Raw genomic sequence first — 20,804 nt, 5'->3', positions numbered from 1 at the left:
TTGTAACTAAGATATCCGCTGGAAAAAATATTTTTTTCACGGACCGTTTAATGAGTTATTACCTATTACAGACACAGCTAACGGCTAAGAAATAGTAATGTTTGTTCAATCATTGTGTTTATAGACTTTACAAACATCGGATTAGTCTAAACGGTGATACAGTGATGTGAAAAATGTGATTGATATATATATATATAGCTAAAAGCTCTGCTGGTTTTCTATCCGGAAGTATTTGTAAACAACAAGACGATTCCCTTTATAGTCCAGCTGGACGGATGAGTCATGGCCTTGTAAAAGATTATGTTTGTTTCTTTTAGTTGGCGAGAATGTGTCGCCGCAAATGCGACAAACATCCACTAACTCTGACGGCGTTTTCTGCGAGCGCGGCTGAGCCATTTTGTACCGCTACACGTGTTTCTAGTCGGACTCTGTTTACAAGCACAAGAGTTCAGCGAGCCACCGAAGGACCGCCCTGCAGATTTACTATTGGTTCTGCAACGTAGGGAGTTTTTTTAAACTCTGCAATTGTATCTGCCCATCTAAACACAAAATCAGGAAGAAAGTCATCAGTCTTTAGTTAAGCAAAGCGTCTAAAGACTGACTTGTGAGTCTAGGGATTCATAGACTGTATAAGGGTGGACGACGCCTCTCCACTTACCTGCATTGTACAAAAATGAAGTCAAAGTATCCCACATGCAGCCTCTGCCATCTTGTGCTGGTGATGTCATTTGGAGCAAGAGGTTGTGCAGTAGCAATCTCCACGATGTTGAGTTCCCTCCCAAACACTTGTCGGACCCAATCGCCAGCAGCGCCATTGATAGTGAGCACTAAGGTTGCCACCTTGGATTTGTGAAAAAAAGGGACACTCGACCAAATGTTTGAGGCAGAGGGCTCGGCCATTATTACCAGTTCAGACTGACCAATGAACATGAAATTCGGACATAGGAGACCAGATTTGCCATCATTCCATGTCCTTCTATGTGCCTGTATTTTATATTAATTTTTATATCAATGAAAAAAACAAATCTGTGTTACTAAATTCTTACATTTTTACACGTATCTCACCATAGCAAGTTGGAAGTGGGCGTGTCCCCCTCAATATGGTGACTATGGCCCTGTCAGCATGCATGATTAGGCTGCAGTTGTCTGGGTGCGCAAAGGTGAAGTGGCTGGTCTTGTCATACAAAGTTTGATGGAGTGTCAACTGGACAATATGGAGATATTTGCATCTTGAAAGCCGGACTACAAATGTGGATAGACAGGGAGAAACACACGCAAGCCTAAGACGTGGTAAGATATGATATTCCTCACTATATGAAGTGACTGATAACAAGATCTGTATAATGGGTTGTAAAGAAATTCGTCAGGTTTTTATTTTGTAGACAATTAATATGGATTTATAGCATGATAGGATGACAGCACAATGATGTGTGTGGCATCACTGGAAAGCTCTGCTTTCATGTGATATGCGTGGCATTTCTGTGTGAGCCTGCATTCGCGAGTAATCCATCCAACAGTAATGTGTGTGCAGAGCTGTATGAAAGCTCTGTTATACATCATTTTAGTGTAACTTTAGCATTTTTTTTTTCGCTGTGAAAACATTCGGAAACCTACGATTCCGCTGTTTCAGGTGATATGCGTGGCTTCTCGCTATGACGCATGGTCGCGGAGAAAAACCATAGAGAAGAACAGGTGTGAATTTGGACGCACTATGCGTCGTTCGAGCCCATAGGGTTAAATATAAATGGAAAAAATACAAATTAAAACATGATTGAATGTGCAAATATACTAAGTGAACTGTTAGGACTTCCCACAGCTCCTCTTACCTCTTTGCTGTCTCTCTGACAGATGTTCTTGAGCCTGTTGCATTGATTCTGGATGGACTCCTTGGCCTGCTGCTGCATTTTCCCCAAAAAACGGGACAAATTGTGTCCCGGGAGAGATTTTTTTTTTTCCCCGGGACAGCTGATGAAAAAAGAGAACAATTCTGGGAAAAACGGGACGGGTGGCAACTCTAGTGAGCACACCGATTTGCACACATAGTTGTCAGTCATATCAAACCCCCTTTTTTACAATCAGATAAGTAACTTAAAGCTTATCTGAGAAACTAACACTTGAAAATACAGCGGCGTGATAAGAACTACCTAAAATGACAGGAACCATCTTTGGAAAAATGTTTTTAGTTTAGCTTATGTCCCATCCACATAGCATGAAGGGGCAGGCTTTATGACCTGTCCTGCAGCCAGACACCAGGGGGTGATTGAGTAGGTTTGGCTTCACTTTTTGGGGAGCTGTCATGTCGTCCATCTTATACAGCCTATGGGGGCAACTGAAGGGTGTGCGTTTTGCTTCTGTGGCGAAGTCGTCTATATCAGTGGTAACTGCTGTATAAGCGGAGGCGATAAGCTAGCCAGTGGGACACACACAGGGACTTGCATGCACTTACATGCACACAGTGGGAACGTCTACCACAATAAAGCACAGAGAAACTCAGATTAAAACACACAGAGGAAGTGTAACCTTATTCTCTGCTTACTTCATTATGTCTGTTTGCTGCTATAATAATGTTCTTAATACCGTATAGAGTTTCTTTAATGACCAGCACCCTAAAGCAGAGAGAGCCAACCTGACAAAACTGTTTGGTTTTTGGTTTAGTTGTTCAGTGCAAAATGTTTTGTTATCAGCCAAATCAGAATCCCCAAATGTTTGAGCACTGTCAGAGCAGCTGATGACAGGCCACATCTTTCAGAGTGAGCTCATCTGTTTGTCAGTTTCGCTGCCAAGCACAGGAGCTGGAAAAGAACAGGCACCAACATGTAGGACTATAATTCAAATGTGGCTTATTTATTTATTATTACTGTCGAGAGGCATACATTACAGTGCAAACCATTCTTTGGCAAACGTACAATACAAATGTCATGATAGGTACTAATATATCCACATTGACCACTGGTTAGGGGACAGTGTAGGTAAAGCATGTTCAGTCTTGCAGAGCAGTGCATTCCATTGACACTTGGGAGTTTTTTGGGTGGGAATAAAAAGAGGGAACTATGATGAAAACAGAAAATAAAAATGAACTAATATCATAGATATGTGAATATGAAGACTGGTAACAAAGAGAGCTCACAGTGCTTTGACAGCCAAACCTTGGGACACTTGCCAAAATGCATTTAGTCTGTTAATGAGACTGAGACACATACACTCATTCATACACACAAAGTTTATGAAAATATGTCAAAATATTAAATTCATTAATACACACACATGAATAGGATGTGTACATATAGGTATTGTTGGAAGTGCCACAATCAGGAATTAATGGAAACAAAAATACGGCTGTAAACACACAGTTTGATGTACAAACCTGTCCAGTATATTTAAACATATGATATGATACCAATTTACCAGTGCGACTGCCAGCCCAGTAATCCATCTGGAATCCTGGATGGAACATTCCGGAGAGTATTATTTCTGTTTAGTGACAGATGCTTGCTCAGGACGTTACCACATAAAGAAAACAATGGAAAGGAACACTGCAGCTGCAGCCGCTTCACCGTAATTAGGAGCAAAGCAAAACAGGAAAACAAAAACGTGACTTATGTTACACGAAGCGAGCCAGTGCATGGGGTACAACGGGTGGTCTAAATACAGTACAAGTGTAGGGCCAACTGACAGGGGTCAGTGGAATACATCTCACAATAGCAAGATGGTGGAGACTTGTTATGATTGACACTGTATCCCAATCATCAGCACCCCTCCCCCTACATTACCCTCGCTTCCCCTCTCATATGGCTTCCATTACAGCGGAATGAGGGTCAGAGCGCTAGAGAGAAGCCTGCGCTCCACACATGCTCTGCTGAATGACGTCACCTCGGTCTCAAAATCTTCAACATGGCAAAGAAACACGAGCAGGATGAGCATTCCTGACCTGTATCAACACTGACGACGGTCCTCACGGGGGGAAATATCCAAACACTGAACACACATGAAAAAAAAAAAAAACATAAAGGGGGAAAAGGTGGAGTCAAAGTGGATGCTTGACAAAGGAATGCATGCAAGCGTGTCCTTGTCTAAACTGGAGCTAGAGAGCTGCAGGTCCACCACAGCAGAGAGGAACAGTCAACAGTTATGGTAGCAGTCCTTCAATTGTGTGTAGTCTGTGGACTAAAGACTATACATGAATAAAAACGATCTGTGAGGGAGAATACTGCTGTGGTAGAGTGAGCAGTACCAAAGGCTAAATCCTGACCTCATTACAACATTCATACATAGTTTCATAGATAGACACGTGCTATTTATGCCATTTTAGAAGTAACTAAATCATACATTTGGCTTTAGGAGACTGAGGAAAATACTGGGACAAAGTTCACAACATTACAGTGGTAAAAATGGATATTCTTTCACTGCTTTTTGAAAGCAAAATGAAACTTGGAAAGGAGCACAACAGTGCAAGAGCTGGTTTGAGTGTCCTGCAATGGGGAGCGCTACACGGCTCCACCTCACTCAAGTTCAGGACAGGCCAGCAGAGACATTAAGTAAGTCAACTAACAAGTTGTCCATGGATAGAGGAGCAGTAATCAGTAGACATCTCTTTTGCATTACAAACATTTTCCTAGGGCTTCACATTATCTTCATATGTAAGCATTTTTATACAAGGGAGGAAAAAAAAAACATATTCATAACGATATAAAGCACCTTGGATTAAAAGATGAAGTAAATCTATTCATAAAAAGTCTTTTAGTTTGAATAAAACCATCCTCTCAATTGTGATTTATCATAAAAAGGCATATACTGAGTGTATATAGGTTGCTTTGCATACAAAAGACAATACTTTGAAGGTTTGTATTTAGTGATTAAATCATTAATAAAAAAAAAGGAGGGGGGGAAATAGCACCAGTTTTCGGCATCTCTAACCTGAGAAACTTTTGTGAGACAACAAAATGGCTGCCGCCTTTTATTCTACTTCCCTTTCCTGCTTGTCGACGGCAAGTGGCCCTGCGTTTTGTCACCAAGTGTTAGTCGCAGGAGAGCAAACACAGTGGCTGTTTGTTACACTTCAGAAGCCTCAATGGACTCCGAGCAAGGAGACGAGGTTTGTCCGTCGTGTTTACAATCCACCCATTCATCCATCCATCCACCCGTCGGGTTCAGAAATAAATCCATTTAGTGATCGCTGGCTGGTTTCCAGAGGATTTCAAACCGAGCCTCAGGCTGCTGGCCCTGGTGGGGGCAACAATCCGAAAATAAAAAATAAAAATAAAATCACCCCCCTCCCCCAATCAACGAAAAAGAATACAAAATGAAACAAAACAAGAACTGAGGCTATTGGGTCTATCGAGGCTATTGGTGGCTGTGGATTGGCACACCTTCATGAGTCCCATCCTCTCTCTGGATGTCTGTGTGTGAGTGTGTGACTCTCAGCCACTAGAGTGTGTTTGTCGGGGGGTCCTGAGGGTTATTTGTGGCGGGTGTCTGCTTTTTGCTGCTCCTTAACATCTGCATGTTGAAGGCACACTGGGCAGCAGGCGCTTTTTAGTTTGACGGGCCGTTTGCACTCAGCTGGTGGACAAGACTCCACAAAGCAGGTCACCTGGTTGTCCTGGGGGGTGGGGGCAAAGACGGGTCAGACACCTCATTAGATTAGACTGGATGAAATGTTCATGATCAGTGCAGCTGCAGTACAATTATCCAGATACAGGAAGTAAAAACAGCACAAAAACATGAATAGATCAACTGGAAAAAACACACTTCTTAATAAAAAGTTCAGATCATACTTGTGTTTATGTTCAAGAGGTGTCTAAAAGAGACCAATAACTTCACAGATGTACATAATGTGACTATAAAATGTGTGAATAAATGATTTCAGTGTGTGGTCATGAGCTGGCACTGTCTCGTGGTTTTGTTTGGCACAGAACAGAATCTGAAACGTTTTGCCTACGACAAGGCTCTAGTAAGATGCTTACGACATGGCTGAACAGAACAATGAAGTGCTTTGTTTCAGAGCAACAACATGATGTGTTGAACCAAACTGTTCTTTCCCAGACAGTCCTGCTCATTGTGCTTCTGCCTGCCAAATTCAATTAGAACAAAAATCCTCCAATTACAGCCAGGCGTGGAAGGTGGAAAGAGATAGTTTTGGGGAAGCCGAGGGGAAAGAGAGAGAGACATAAAAGAGAAACTGACAGGTGTGTTATCAGATGTGGTGAGCAAAATAAACTTTTGAGTGGAAAGATGGCAACAAAAGGTAAGTAGGTGGGAGAGAGAGAGAGGCCTGAAGAAGATCAGAGGCAGCCAGGTTTGGCACAGAGCTGCCATCCCCTCTGCCAACAGTTGGCACTGAAAAGGTGTCAGAGATAAAGAATGAAAGGCAGAGAAGTGGCCGGCACACACAAACACTGTGGGGAGACACTGGTGCCAGGAGAAGCGTAATGCCAAGAGGTGCTGGAGGAGGTGAAACACTGGCATGAGTGCCAGACTGGGAGAAACTGGGGCATTTTAACTGGGCAGACTGCTCACATAGAAATGGTTCTTATGGACGGCCTGTCCACAGTGAGACACATGGAGAGAGTAAAACATGAGCTGCTTCTTAGAGTGTGAATAATGAGTGGATTAAGAACTGTGTGCATGTGTTTGTGTGGTGTGTAAACCAATTGCACTGCATACTGATTTATATATGTTGAACATACTCTGCATTCACATATGGTGCAGGAGTCCTTTTTCCACCGCTCTCCATCTGTTCGCTCACGTCCCTCATTATCAGTGCAGTCAGTCTTGCTCAGACGGGCCTCCAGTCTTTTAATCTGTAAAGATACAGCGACGCAAACATTTACTCAGAGGAGCAGTTGTTTGTGGTTGCATCAACATTGGCACATGTCTGTCTCCCTCACAACAACTTCAACAAAACTTGAGCCACGTATACATGAAAATGTGCACACTGCCCGAGTACTTCAAGTAAAAGAAATTGTCATATTACCTTCTTTAAAAACAAAATTCTCATGTAAAGCACAACAATGCAGCACCCATTAAAAACAGACTTTCACTGTGACTTTCTATTTATCAACAGCTCTGCATTTAAAAGGCTGCAGCTGACCAGAAGACAAAGTCAGGATGCTGGGCCCCATCCTGAGGAATTAACTGTACCTCTGACATGTTAATGAAAAACATGCCTGTATGTATGGAGCTCTGACTGTGTCGGTGTGTTAGACTACTGCATAGCTTTTGTAGATGGACAGTGTAGGCATGCACCAAGTTCAGAGATGAGATGAATCTTTGTGTGTGGGTGGAGATACAGACACTTGCCTGCTTTCGTAAACTTGTGATTGTCTTCTGCATGTCGGAGACAAAGTCCTGGAAGTCGTTGATTGAGGGTTCAGTGCTTTTTTTGGAGGTCACAGTAACATTTACAAGACTTTCTAGAGCTTCCTCCACTGGGCTGCAGAGACAAATGTAAGAAAATTAGGTTCAATTTCTACAACAATCATCTCTTTTCTCTAAGACTACATAAACTACATTTACTGTTTGCATCATAAACACCATAATGAGAGCGTACATGCTGTTCTTTTAAATACAGGAAACACTTAAAATAGGTGATAGACTCCTTTCCTATTTCCAGTAGACCGGTCTACAGTCCTGTACATGGCTCTGCAGTAGACAAGTATGCTTTACTGTTTTTTCCCCCATTTTTTTCTGGTGTGTCATGTTCTACATCACAAACGCGTCAGTAAACAGGTTAATAAACAGTAGAAAGCAGATGGTTGCTTATTTTGTATATCTGTTACTAATTCAGTCTCTCTTTACAAAACATTACTAGGTTGGAATGACATTCAAGAGCTGGTTGGACGAAGACAGATGGAATTTTTCGGCAGTGCATGTGCTGCAAGAGGGGTGAAAATTAGCATGTCCACCCAGGTGTCATGTTTCCATCACTGCTGATCGGAGCCGATTAATACCCATGATCACTGCGGAGGCATTTGTCCTAGGAATTAATGCAGATTGTATCCTTTCCCATCAAAAACAGAAACCAGATGTTAGTGTTAGTGGTTTTTTGTCTGGTGGGAAAAGGGGCTTCTGTGAAACCCATCTTCAGCATGTGATGCTGGGTGGTCTGCTGACCATTTACTAATTTACAATAAAAATAAACAGATTCACACTAAGATTTTTTTTTGCTGTACTTTGAATGTAAATAGGATGCCAGAGCACATTCAAAGCATCAAAGTAGAGTCTGTTTATTGAAAAGTGCCAGGGGAAGATCTCCCAGACCCCCTGACAGAGGTCTGGGCTCAGTCCCAAATGTCCTTAAATTCTAGAAACGTCCCTGTGTACACCTGACCTGTGCAGGACTGCTGCCACTGGATTTGCTTCTTGACAGCAAATGCTAAACACACACACTGATAAATAATATTCATTGTTTGTTTATAAACTGGCCCCTAGCCTCCTATTTTGCAACTGTGGCCTCTGGGAAAAAGCAAGTTAAGTATCCCTGATGTATTATAAACCTCCAAAATTCTTGCTTGAAGCTCTTATTTATACCTGGCAATAACAAATGAGCACAGAGAAAACCTTCAGTCACATATTGACACCACAATGTCTTTCTAAATATTTGCTTGGGGAGGGAAAAAAATCTGGAAAAGGCAAACAAAACAATTAATTAATTTGAATTTGAAAATACACCCTCCTCCTGCAGCTCTCCCCTCTCTGTCCTAGACCCCTCCCACCTAATGACCATGGGCATATGCTAACACTTCATACAGTAACCCAGTGTTTCCCATATATTGATTTATATGATCTTATTTCATGAAACAGTTGCACACAGCTCATTTGCTCAGCCCCTCCCTGCCCCACTCTCTCCCCGTTTATTAGACCACAAATAAAACAAATATTTACTGGCTAGCCACCCCACCATCCCTCCACCTCGTCCCCACCATTGTGGACTGCTTCCCTGGGAGGAGAGCAGACAGCAGCTAGGAGGATGGACCTTTGGTCAGTGGCTGTACTGGTTTGTATTCAGCCAGTGCAAACCCCCCCAGCGCCGTGTGGCACAGCAGGCTGGAGACCAACGGCAGCACCAGGTCTAACCTGTGTAACAGCAGCCACAGAAAATTTGCTGCTTAGGCTATTAAGATGATGTTTGTCATGCTGTGTTACCTGTTCTCCTGGACGCTGTTGGCAGGTCTTTCCTCTTTGTAGCTGTGTTCAGCTGATCTGCGTCCTCTAAAGTGGTATGACAGGGCATTGAACTGACCCTTGGTTCTGCAGTCTGTTGGGTTAAACACAATACAACAAACAATCACTGACACTGACGAGAACAGGAATCTTTATTGTACCAAATGGCTTTTCAGGATCAAGTTATATTTTCTTGTTCAACATGATAAAATGGCAACATTTACGCACTTAATGACCACATGGAATACAGGAAACTCGTGCGGGGAAATTAGGCTAATCTTTTTTCCTTTACGCATAAACACAAATACAGCCACCCACCCATGCATACATACAAAAAACAGGAAACCATGACTGCTGATGCCACTTTCTTTCTGCTTCGAAGTGCTGATCTAAGCGGCTTATTGTATTACCATGACTCACACTGCCGTCACTGTACCTAGTTCAAAGAGGGTAAAAGACACGCACACAAACACAGACCCCTGCTCATGCCCTACTACACACCTGGAGCATGCTGAGCATCAGCAAAGAGCAACTAGAGACAGTCCATAATAAATCTGAGGAAGGACAGATGAATGGGATCGGGCCCTGTAGTTAGGAGGGCTTCACCTTTATCTGTAAAAGTTTAAAGCCGGCTGCTCAGCCTCAGAGCGCCTTTGATTTACCAGACAAGAGTCTGTAAAAGACAAAGACTATCTAAACACAACAAGACTTCCTATCTCATGCTGATAGACACGCATGAGCACACAGATGCACGCTCATACCCTGCTGAGCTGCACTCACACATACACACACATGTAAGTTCTCAGCGGTGTCCTCTCTCTTAATGGAGCCAAACACAACTGTGAATCTGGCTACAGCCTCACTGACAGACAGACAGACACAAACAAGTGCGTTAACTTCCTCCCTCCCTCGCCTTTCTGGCAGGATCTTCTCTGTTTATTAGCTCAGCTCTTCCCTTGTACATTTTGTCAAGGAAGGGTGAGCGACGAGGTCAGAATCTGGGATGAAAGGAGAATAATTAAGAGGCACCATGTGTTGCTTATTAAAAAGACGATGAATTGATGAGACCGCCTCATTTCAGTTTACTTCAGTCTTTTGAAAGTTGAGATCTAAAACTAGACTTACACCTCAGCTTACACATCATGATTGTTAATATTTTATATCACACAGTGGACTGAAACTTTCCCCCTCCAGCTTTTACATCAAACGAGAACTTATTTATCCCAAATGCAGCACAAAACAATTATGAATTGACACAGAAGTCTAACAGAGTCCAGATGTACACAGACTGGCTGAAAGTCATTCACATGTGACTGGAGATCACATCCGTACATCTGCAATAAGCATTTTGTCTTATTTCACATAGTTCAATCAATATTTTAGATTAATCTGGTGCAACATTTACATGTGTTCATGTTTACATGTGCTCAAGTGTTCATTGTATGAAATTTTATTGGCTCTAAAGTCCCTATAACATGAAATCATAGCTGTTTGTGGGCAGATTCTGGAGTGCATACATGACCACGTGATCTTTTCTCCTTTTCAGTCAACATTTCTTGCATCACTTCATTAGTGATTAAATGGAAAAAGGTAAAGTAGGGAGGTGGTGGCTGTATGTTTTACAACATGTGGTAAATGGCCACATTATGTCACTGAAAAAACACTTTTTTTCCCCCCATGAACCACCCGGAAGGTACTGGAGCAGTTTTTAAAATATGAAAAACGTATTTACATCTTGAGTTTAAAGAAATCAGTCTTGGCCTGTCATGGTGCTCCTGCAAGCCCATAATCAAAGCTTGGGAGACAGCAGATAGTAATGACTATTATTCACTCTTATTATGATTGCTCAATGTTGTATTAAAAAATCATTGCATGGCTTTCAGTCCCTAGAGTTTAATTAATTTAATAACTTAGATTATCTGTTCTAATCTAGGCTATTTACTATTTCACAACCGATCACATCTCCAAATAAATGATACACAAAGCAAACAATCAGTATAAATCCTAAAGCTGGTTCATTACAACAGCAGGGGGTGCCTCTTCATTCGTCTCCTTTTCGCTTTGTCAGCTGCACCCATGGGTGGAACTTTTAAACATCAAGGACTTAGCTCCAAATACAATCTCTTCCCCCTACAATTAGTGGGAGCAGTCTGTGAAAAGCACAACACTGGGTACGTCATAAGTGTTCAAAAAGGAAAACCGCTGTTTCACTGACGTGGTGATCCAGCAGAGTAACAATGGCATGACATTTCATGGCATTCCACTTCAAACATTATTTTACGCTGATTTCACAACAAGACAAAATCTACATCTGACAGGAGGAAGTTTGCCTTTCTCGAGGCTACAGAGAAATGATCCCAGACGTTGTTTCTCTTTGGTCAAATCGCCTTTTCATTACGAGGCACTGAAGCCTCAAACATTGTTTATTCTTCCCTAGTTGATCTCTTCCTCCAAGCTTCACACTCAGTCAAGCAACAATCACACTGAGTGACATCTATTTGACACGAGCCGTACAGAAAGGAGCTCTGTCAAGTAAATTGCGGTCAAAGATTAACCTTGTTGTGGGGTGAGGGGTTTCATATTGTGGCAGAAAACAGGTGATTGTTGTGAAGCCAGGCTGCCTTGAGGAAGATGTTATCAAAGGGAAACAAGGGTGAGGATATTGTGGCTTTAATTTTACAAAACAGTCCAGATGCTGGACCAGTGTGATCCGGAGACTGAAATGTCTAGGCCACTTCCTGTGCTGTTAAACTCTTTGTCTTCTTTCATCATGAAAAAAGGCACAGGTTTTTAAAGATTAGTCAAGATGATGAAAGACGTGACAGTGAGAGGTAACTGTTCTGTACATAACTGTGCTCTCAGAATAAATCAATGGACATGAGAAACTGAGCCGGAGGATCTGCCATTAATTTCTGAAAGTGAAACTTTTATGAAATCATGAGTTTACTGGTTTTATTATATATGCCTCTACAATCTATTGTAATCCTCTTGTAATAAATCCTCTCTGTCAAGCTTGACACGTCCATTTTTTTGTTGACTGTCTCAAACACAAGTTGACTTAAAATCATGTTTGAAGTTGTAGCTTGAGGTTTTTTTTTTTTTTTTTTTAATCAGACTCCATGTTTTCTTACTATAATAATGGGGAGGGTGAGGAATAATTGATCTCATTTATTCATTTTTTATGACACATAAATAAATATAAAGATATTAAAAAATAAACTTGACATTTATGTTTAAATTAATGTCTCTTACTCATGTATAGGTAATGTATTGTGTTTTATGTATTTAATGACATTATTATTTTATTAGACTTTTTATTTCTTCGCAGTTGTTGTTGTGTATCTGTTAAAGACTGTATCATTCACTTCAGTTGTAGCATACAAAGTTGCAGCGAGATGCACTCCTAAGAACAAAACAATGTCTGACAAAAATGTGCTTTATCTTTTTTTATTTCTTTTTTTTCTATTGTTTTTTTCTTATTTTTATAAATTCTGACAGAAAATGGTGTCTGATCAGTTTTGTGAATGCACATATTCATATCCTTATTGCATTTGTAGATTTAGCAATAATTTCTCTATTTGTATATATTTACTTATGATCTGTGCAAACTGACACCACTCTCAATAACATGTGTTCCTCTCAGTTGTGGAGGAATTTACATTATCCTTTGATTTTGAGTTGCAGGGAGAAACAGCCTGACAATGACTGATACATTTCAGTAAAGGACAACTCTGACTACATACAGATTCAAATTCAAGCCTTTTCACTGTACCAATTTGAAAAACTGCCAAAATGAAAGACCCACATTTGTACCTTAAAAAATGTATTTCTACAAACTGGAGGTGCTGTAAACATTGCTAAGTTCAGCTATGTTAGTATCTAGCCAACTTCAGATATTTGTTTTCCAAGCTAAGCAGTTGAAACTTAACTTAAGTCAAAGAATGTCTTGAGAACATCTTAAGAATGTTGTTTGTCAAGGACAAATATCTTAATGTGTATTTTTCTTTTACTTAATAGCTGTTATTTCATTAAAATGTGTACCTTGTACCCCACCCCTGTTCTCACCACCTCTCCAAGATAGTTGATCCAGGGTAAACACTGAGGCGGCTTCATACTGAAATGTTTCTATTGTTCTGTCCTTGTGTTTGTACATGCACTGAACTAAATATCAAAGTAAAAGAATTACATAAAGAATGATGAAAGCAACATTATCAAACAATCAAAAACTGCTCTCACCTTCACAGCAGTCCTGCCACATGCGCAGGTCAATCTGAGGGATGTCGTCACAGCTGCCGTAGCCGTGGGGGAGCTCGGCCACCCTGAAGACGTCTTGCTGGATGCGTGTGATGTTGTCCCCGTTGTCACACAGCACCCGTGTCAGGGAGGCCTGCTTCAACTGGGTCAGCTGGGCAGGAGTGAACACGCCTGGGTTTTCATACCAGAACCTGAACAAGACAGACAGGCATGTACTCACAGTTTTCTATTGTTGCACTAATTTAACAGCATCAGTCTAATGTCTAAAGCTTGATTGATCACACAAAAATAAGTTCTGGTCATTATCTTGCCTCATTATCTTGCCAATCACAGGCAAAAGGCCTGACCTCAGTATATGCAGAGGAAATGGGGAAAAGTAACCACTTAGTACCCAGAAGAGTGACTGACTGGAATACCTGGAGGCTATTTTTTCTTTGAGGCAATGTCTTTGTAAATGGTGAGGTGAGATGTGTTGTACCTGTCTCCATCCCGCAGGCGCTTGAACTGAGTTACCAGCAGACACATGAGGGTGGGCCCCACTCTACTTCCAGGGACCAGGTCTTCAGCCATCAGTGCAGGGAACAGATCGATGTTTAGAGGAGTGCCGTACAGCCTACCACACAGAACAAATAGTCAGGGACACTAAACTATATACATCATGATCCAGAGTTTATGGAGCACAAGCTTCCCTGAAGTCACTATCACACCACGATTCTTTGTCTCAAAATGACAAGAACCTTATAAAGACTATGCTTTCCTTAGACTGTTCAAAGGCATGACTATAGCCCGCTAATAACCTGGTTTCATTTGTTTTATACTGGTCTCAAGTAACAGAAAATTGTAATACAGTTTATCTTGGGTGTATAATTACCTCTGCAGTTTCTCTCTGACACTAGGATTCTTAATTTCATTCCTCAGGTCATCAAACGTCCGAGCCGAGGTCAGGTTACAGAAGGTCCTGTAATCATTGTACGGTGGCATTCCATGATCCCTTCCTCTCTGTATATTCATAGCAGCCAGATCCAGAGCCACAGCGTGGGCCATGGAGAACAACCTCTCCGTCAGCTCTGTATTCAGCAGTTGTGTGGACACCCGCATTTTACCAGCGACGCCAAAGAGCCCACGAAGGAGTGGGTCAATTCCGCCCTCGTTCACAATGCGGAACGGGGAGAAGAAGGCACGATGCAGAGAGATGTGTCCCTGGGGGATAGGCTGGAAGTCCTCGTCTAACCTGTAGAGTATTGGGTTGATGAGGGTGTGCCCGAAGCGGAAAGCAGCAGTGGCGAAAGCATTGAGGATGCCAGTGTTAACGTTGGGGTTGTAACTGGTGTATGACCCCATCATCTTCATGCCTGCCTCACCCAGGATCTAGGAGATGAGAAAGGGAACTTAACAGTCTTTCTTCTAATCATCTTTATCATTGTAATACAGCATCACTATTAATGAATGCCTTTCCTTTTGCTGTAACCTTGTAAATAATTGAAGAAACAGAGGTCAAAAAACACAACTAGCATCATAACAGAGACACATTAGACTTAAAATGACAGCTGTTACCTTTGGCAACCAATGACTGTAGGTGATGTGTTGCATCTGGGCCCCCACTATCTTCCTGGCCTCGTGGTAGATGGTGTCCCCATCCCAATGGGGATTCAGTCTCAGTAGCTCTGTGGCTATGCGGTTGTGCTCCCTGAACCATACCGTGTGCATGGCAGTCAGACCAAGCTGCTCATTGGCACGGTGATCTCCAGCTAAGAAACATGGAATTGGACTCTCATTTTCATCCCTCATACACTCAGTGGGTGGTCCAGTGGCAAACGGCAGAAGAGGCTTCCCTGTTCGCTGGATGATACCTTGCCGGAGCAGACCCCTTTGGCTGGCTAAGTCGCGGATTTCCTCAGATTCATGGCGTGAGCTGCCGTAGACATTTGAAGCATCGATGTAAGAGGTCAGCTGATTGATTTGCTCTCTTGGGTATACACTGTTCATGAGAAGAGAAGTCATCCCACTGCCGCACACGGGGCTGGAGCGGACAAAGAACATGCAGCGGGCCCCACTTCGCAGCTGACGTGGGTCATTGGGTGGGAACTGGATTGGGAAGCATGGTGGGTCATTGGTGCAGACCTGAGTGCACAGCTGGCCGTCGGAGAACCGTGACTGACTGAGAGCCGCCACTGTCGAGTCCAAGTCATGGTCCAGGAACTGACCCCACTGCATCAGCATGTGCGTGTAGCGGTCATCAGGAGTGATGGTTTCTGTACCAATCATGGTGGTGGACACCAACCTCGGCAGAGGCAACCTGTATCCATTATGCAGCTGCTCGGTAGCACCTCTTGGCAAGTTAAAGCCATTATCATAGACTGACTTCAGAAGTCGTTCGAAGGCAGTGAGTGAGGCGCCCCACATAGGGTGCTGCAGGTTGTTGCAGGTGCCGTCGTGGCTGCGGTACTTCTGGTGGAAGCAAATATCAGAGCAGTTGTTGAAGCGACGGTGGGCTGTGCAGCCAGACAGGTTGGCAATCACATCCAGAAAGTGTGGGGACACCAAATCGTTGTAGCGAAATGCTGTAAGAAAGCAACATAAATTCAACACATTAAGAGTCTGGATAAGTTTAGGCTTCATAAAAGATTTAAAAATATTAGAAGTGAAGTACAGCATCATCCAAGCCACCACTTAAGATATGCAATAAGCTAATGTCTATTAATATGATTCTCAAACATGTATTAAATATTTTTATAGCAGACACAGCGATTAACTGCTACTGGCTCTGGGAGTAGAAAGAACCTCCTGTCCCGAGGGCACAACTTGCAGTATTTCACTAACCTGCCCTGACTCGCTTTGATATGTGAGAGCTCCTCTGTGAAAGTTTCAATGTGCAGCACATCAATGTGCATGTGTGTAGGACTGAGATGTGTTAGCAAGGTGCTGTTATGGTTATGCATGAGAACAAGTGTTAAGTGTGTGCGGCCAAGCTCAATGAGGGTTAGGTGAGACTTCCTGTATAAACGGCAAAACCTGCTACAAGCTCACTTTACACACATTATTGGTGTGTCATGTGTGGTTCTGTATGTGTGTGTGTGTGTGTGTGTGTGCGCGAGAACAGAGAAAGGGGAAACTGTGGTGTTGCGCTCTCAGATGAAATAGAGATACAATAAAAACAGCACGTTTGTTTCTGCTGACGGGCAGAAAACTCTCTGTTAGCTTGGTTTGGGGCCAGTGCAACAATGAACACTTGGTTGTTGGCATAAGTAATAAAAACACTGTCTCTCTCTTTCTGTCTCTGCCTTGCTTTGTTCAGATTTCACAGAGCTCTGTTTCCCTCTCCCCACCTCTCTTTTTCCTCTGACACTAACTTTCACCTGAATCCTTCTCTCTTGACAACATGCCGCTCTTCTTTTACATGCTAATATCCCTTGCTTTTCTTTATAAATTCCTTCTTCTTCTTTGATTCAGGTAAAATTCTTCAAAGAACTGCATGAGAAACATTATTCCCAAAACACAGCGGCTCTACACAACCAGCCAGTTCAACCTTTCTGCTGTTAAATTCAACCGTCCTTTACAATGAGCACTTTCATGACCCATAAAGTCATTTTTCCATGCATATGTGAATGCAAACAAAGACAGACGCTTACGTGAATAAACATCCGAACCAGCCCATGCTCACCAAATCTCCCACACGCATGCATAATTGAGACAATCTGCACACCACCACACGCCACCTTAAAATTTGTCCTGTGCTTGACAGTGATTGTAGGTTTAGTGTTGTGTGGTGTGACACAGGGCTAATAAAAGTGTTAACGGGCTCCTCGTCAACTGCTCCATGATTATGTCTCTACGCCTCGGGTCATGCTTAAGAGAAAATGGCATACAGATGGAGCACCTATCCTCAGCCAAATGTTGCTCACGATAACATGGTAATTCATAGAGTGGTTGAGAATTGAATTACTGGTTGCATGAGACTTTGCTTAAAAAACTGGGTGGGAGCTTCTTACTGAATCCACAGTGAGACTTTGGTAGAATGTTAAGTATACTCAATAAGAAAATGACATTTCCATCCATCAATTCATCAGCTACGCCCGCTGATCCTCGAGAGCTCATGGGGGAAAGCTGATATTACTAAGACAACAAATTTAAATATACAGAATGTATATGCACCTATATCTGTATTAGGATGACGTGTAACAGTGTTTGTGTCCATTGATCTGTTTGTAGTTCAGTGCATAATAAAGATGTAATTAGACTGTAGAAAGGTTCCAAATTTAGTATCTGCCATTTTGCCAAATGTGGGTAAAAATCTGTCCTTGTGAATAAAATAAAGCTGCCATTGCGGGGTTGGTGAAATGGGCCTATATCACCACAAACTCTCATCACCACAACAAATAAGTTCACTGACCATGTTTTGTTTGGCATTGTGCAAACCCACTGGTGGCGTCATGCTAATGTTAATAACTGCACTGCAGCTCTTTGATTAACCTTCTCTGTCCACATTGCTACGGTTAAGCTCACTTTATCTAGCTAGCTATCTGGCTTAATTACCAGTACCAGTGGCAGTGATACTGGTCATCGAACTGGTACCACAAAGAGCAATTTTGCACTAAGCACAAAGTAAGTCTATAAATATGTGGCCACACATTGCTTGAGGAGATCAGCCTAAAAGGAAAAATGAAGAGCACAGTGAGAGAGTGGCTACAATAAACTTGCTTGAATTTTTGTGTATAGGTGAAATCACAGCCTCGTCCTATGGATTGATCACCACATGCACGCTCCACACTGGTGACTGAGAGCACTGTTGTCTGCTCAGCTGTGACTTGCAGTACTTACTTCCTCATTAAAAACATATTTGAGACCAAAAAAGCCACAGAAACAATAATCTGATAACTCAAGTCATAAATAACAAGCCTCTGAGCTACTACTGCTGTATCTACAGTTTTTGTACAGGGTAGCAGTAACAGCAGCAATAGACTAGCAACAAGGAATGTACTACTGAACATAAGACAGTATAATTCAGCACTGAACATCAGACCATATGAACTATGCATTCACTTACTGATGTGCATACCAAAGTGCCTTTGAACTGTAATGCGACCGCTTAGCTTCAGAAAGTGAACAAAATACAAAGTCAGTGGCAACACGTCTTTGGACTGAACCCAGTGATTTGAATCAGCAGAGCGATCTGTCAGGAACTAGAGTCCATAGAAAACATGAAAACCATTTTGTCATGATGAAGTCAGACTCCTTCAAATGCAAACACCTATTAATCATTTCCTCCACGCATTAAGTTGTTCCAGTGGTTATTCCCAATGCTATGAATACAGCGTAATCAACAGCAATGGTGTGCCAAAGGCTCCACCCTGAAACACCAGTAAACTAGAGAGCAGACTCCCATGGGCTCTCAGAGGCTGTTCACACCCTGACAGAGAGCAGCAATATTTGGCTTTTTTCAGCAGCAGAACACTCAGACACAAGATGCCTGGAACGGCATGACACTCTCCTTCGTAGTAATGAAATATCAATATGAGGGCTGGACCTAATATTTCTTCAGATTAAGCTTTGAATGTCATCATCCTTTATGACGCCATCACACACACACACACACACACACACACACACACACACACACACACACACACACACACACACACACAAAAAAATCCTAGAACAAAATTCTCAGTTTGAATAAAGTGATTCATCAGATTAAATTTGTGTTTTCATCAAATCAACTTTCTTTAATGAATGAATGTAATATATGGTGTTGTTAGATTGGTGGTATTTGGTACAGCCCTAATCAATATTACTGTATAGTAAGTGATGCAATAAAGGAAGCAGGTTAAACAAACGGTTTTGAAATTTTAGAAGGTCAGTGCTACACAACAGCTCATTGTTTCTGGTTGCCACTGTTTGGTTTGTGTAGAGAAATAATGACACCAGGGCTGAAAATTAACTTTTTGGCTCACCGGCCAAGGGGACTGGTAGATGAGAAAATCCACCGGCCAGACATATTTTTTACCAGCCAAAATAATTAATTGCCTTTTTCTGTCACATATACATTTGTTTCAGTACTTTTCATTGAGATAATACAGTATTAAGTTGAATACAAGCTTAAAGGTAGGATCTGGAGGATTTTCAAACAAAACAAAATATAGACATATACAAATAAAATCCTGCTTAATCATCACCTATGGGCTTCTACTCATGTGTGGTGGTGACTCTGTTTGCAGAGCTCCTGCCCTTTAACTGTATTTTTATGTTTTTGTGAGCTCGGACCGCTTCTGGGCGGAGATTTCCCCAGCCAATGAGAGAGCGCAGGTGCCGTGCCTGAGCGTGTCCGAGCGTGCACCAGCGCGAGCCTTGCCTGAACCTCTTCTGTGAAGCCTTTTTCTGTACCTTCGGGCTCCGTACACCCGGGAGAGTTGAGCCTGATAGGAGGGGGCCAAATTTGAATGTGTGTTTACAAACAGCAACTGGAAAATCCTCCAGACCCTACCTTTAAAGGAGAGGCTAGAGTGAAATTTGAAGCAAAATTAGTTTAAAATGATCAAGTTTTGAGCTCAAAATTCCATTTGCACTTTGTACTTCAGACATTTGTACTTCAAACATAACAGTAATTTCTAGTAAACATAACAGTAATTGTTTTTTTTGTAAACCTTCCAGATGCTTATTAATCATGTAACTTAAACCTCCTCAGACTGCCCATTCTTAATCATGCAGTTTCATCGTTACCGATAACAAACGAGTTGTTACGTTTTTTTTCTTTAGCATATTACTGACATCCATTACAGCTCATTACTGCACCCTCAGCAACATAGTGTAGCCAGCCTCTTGAAATGCTGTTATCGCTGAACCTCCATTCCTCACAAAACCTTCTTTTTTTCTCTAACGTTACGGCTTCAGCTTCGTCCTCGTCTGTGTTTTTTCGTTTTGTCAGTGATTTACTTACACCTGGTAATCTTCCACATGACGCCTGCGGTGATAGCTTGCTTGCTACTAACAGCAGATCATGGATCTAGGCGCGCGATATGCCTGCATGTGCACGCGTCCTCCGAGTAGGCCTACAGGTTCCTTGATTTGATGCAGCGGGGAGCAATTAAGGTGCAACACACAACAAACAAAGCGCCGGTCTGCTATTAGCCACCATCAAATAGCTATTATATATATGATTTATTACATGACTATTTTGATACAAACATTTACCCGCCAATGTGGAGGATAGCCTTCCAAGATTTAGTCGCCAAATGGAAAATCTACCTACATCTGGCACTTGGCAGATGTCAGTTTTCAGCCCTGAATGACACTATGTCCAAGTGTGATTCGAATTACAACCAGCATCCATAATCTAAAGAAAATGTGGAATTTGACAATTTCAAACTAGAATTTTTTGCCTTGTGATTGTA

At 42.1% G+C, this 20,804-nt stretch overlaps 1 protein-coding gene across 2 annotated transcripts in view; it reads right to left on the bottom strand.

Annotated features, from left to right (window-relative positions):
- Positions 1-2,823: 2,823 nt before the first annotated feature.
- LOC126400691 (peroxidasin) overlaps positions 2,824-20,804 on the bottom strand; it is a 65,685-nt gene continuing 47,704 nt past the window's right edge. For both annotated transcript variants that reach the window (XM_050061590.1, XM_050061591.1), the window contains 8 exons: positions 14,971-15,977; positions 14,288-14,784; positions 13,895-14,029; positions 13,399-13,607; positions 9,145-9,256; positions 7,300-7,432; positions 6,687-6,800; positions 2,824-5,599 (listed from right to left, as the gene is read on the bottom strand). In XM_050061590.1, the coding sequence (XP_049917547.1) occupies positions 5,456-5,599; positions 6,687-6,800; positions 7,300-7,432; positions 9,145-9,256; positions 13,399-13,607; positions 13,895-14,029; positions 14,288-14,784; positions 14,971-15,977 (2,351 nt within the window). In that variant the 3' untranslated portion in view covers positions 2,824-5,455. The remainder of the gene's footprint in view (positions 5,600-6,686; positions 6,801-7,299; positions 7,433-9,144; positions 9,257-13,398; positions 13,608-13,894; positions 14,030-14,287; positions 14,785-14,970; positions 15,978-20,804) is intronic.

The sequence above is a fragment of the Epinephelus moara genome, chromosome 14, assembly GCF_006386435.1.
Source record: "Epinephelus moara isolate mb chromosome 14, YSFRI_EMoa_1.0, whole genome shotgun sequence".
Lineage (NCBI taxonomy): Eukaryota > Metazoa > Chordata > Actinopteri > Perciformes > Serranidae > Epinephelus > Epinephelus moara.
The sequence above is the reverse complement of the archived record's forward strand: the minus strand, read 5'-3'. Positions and strand labels throughout refer to the sequence as shown.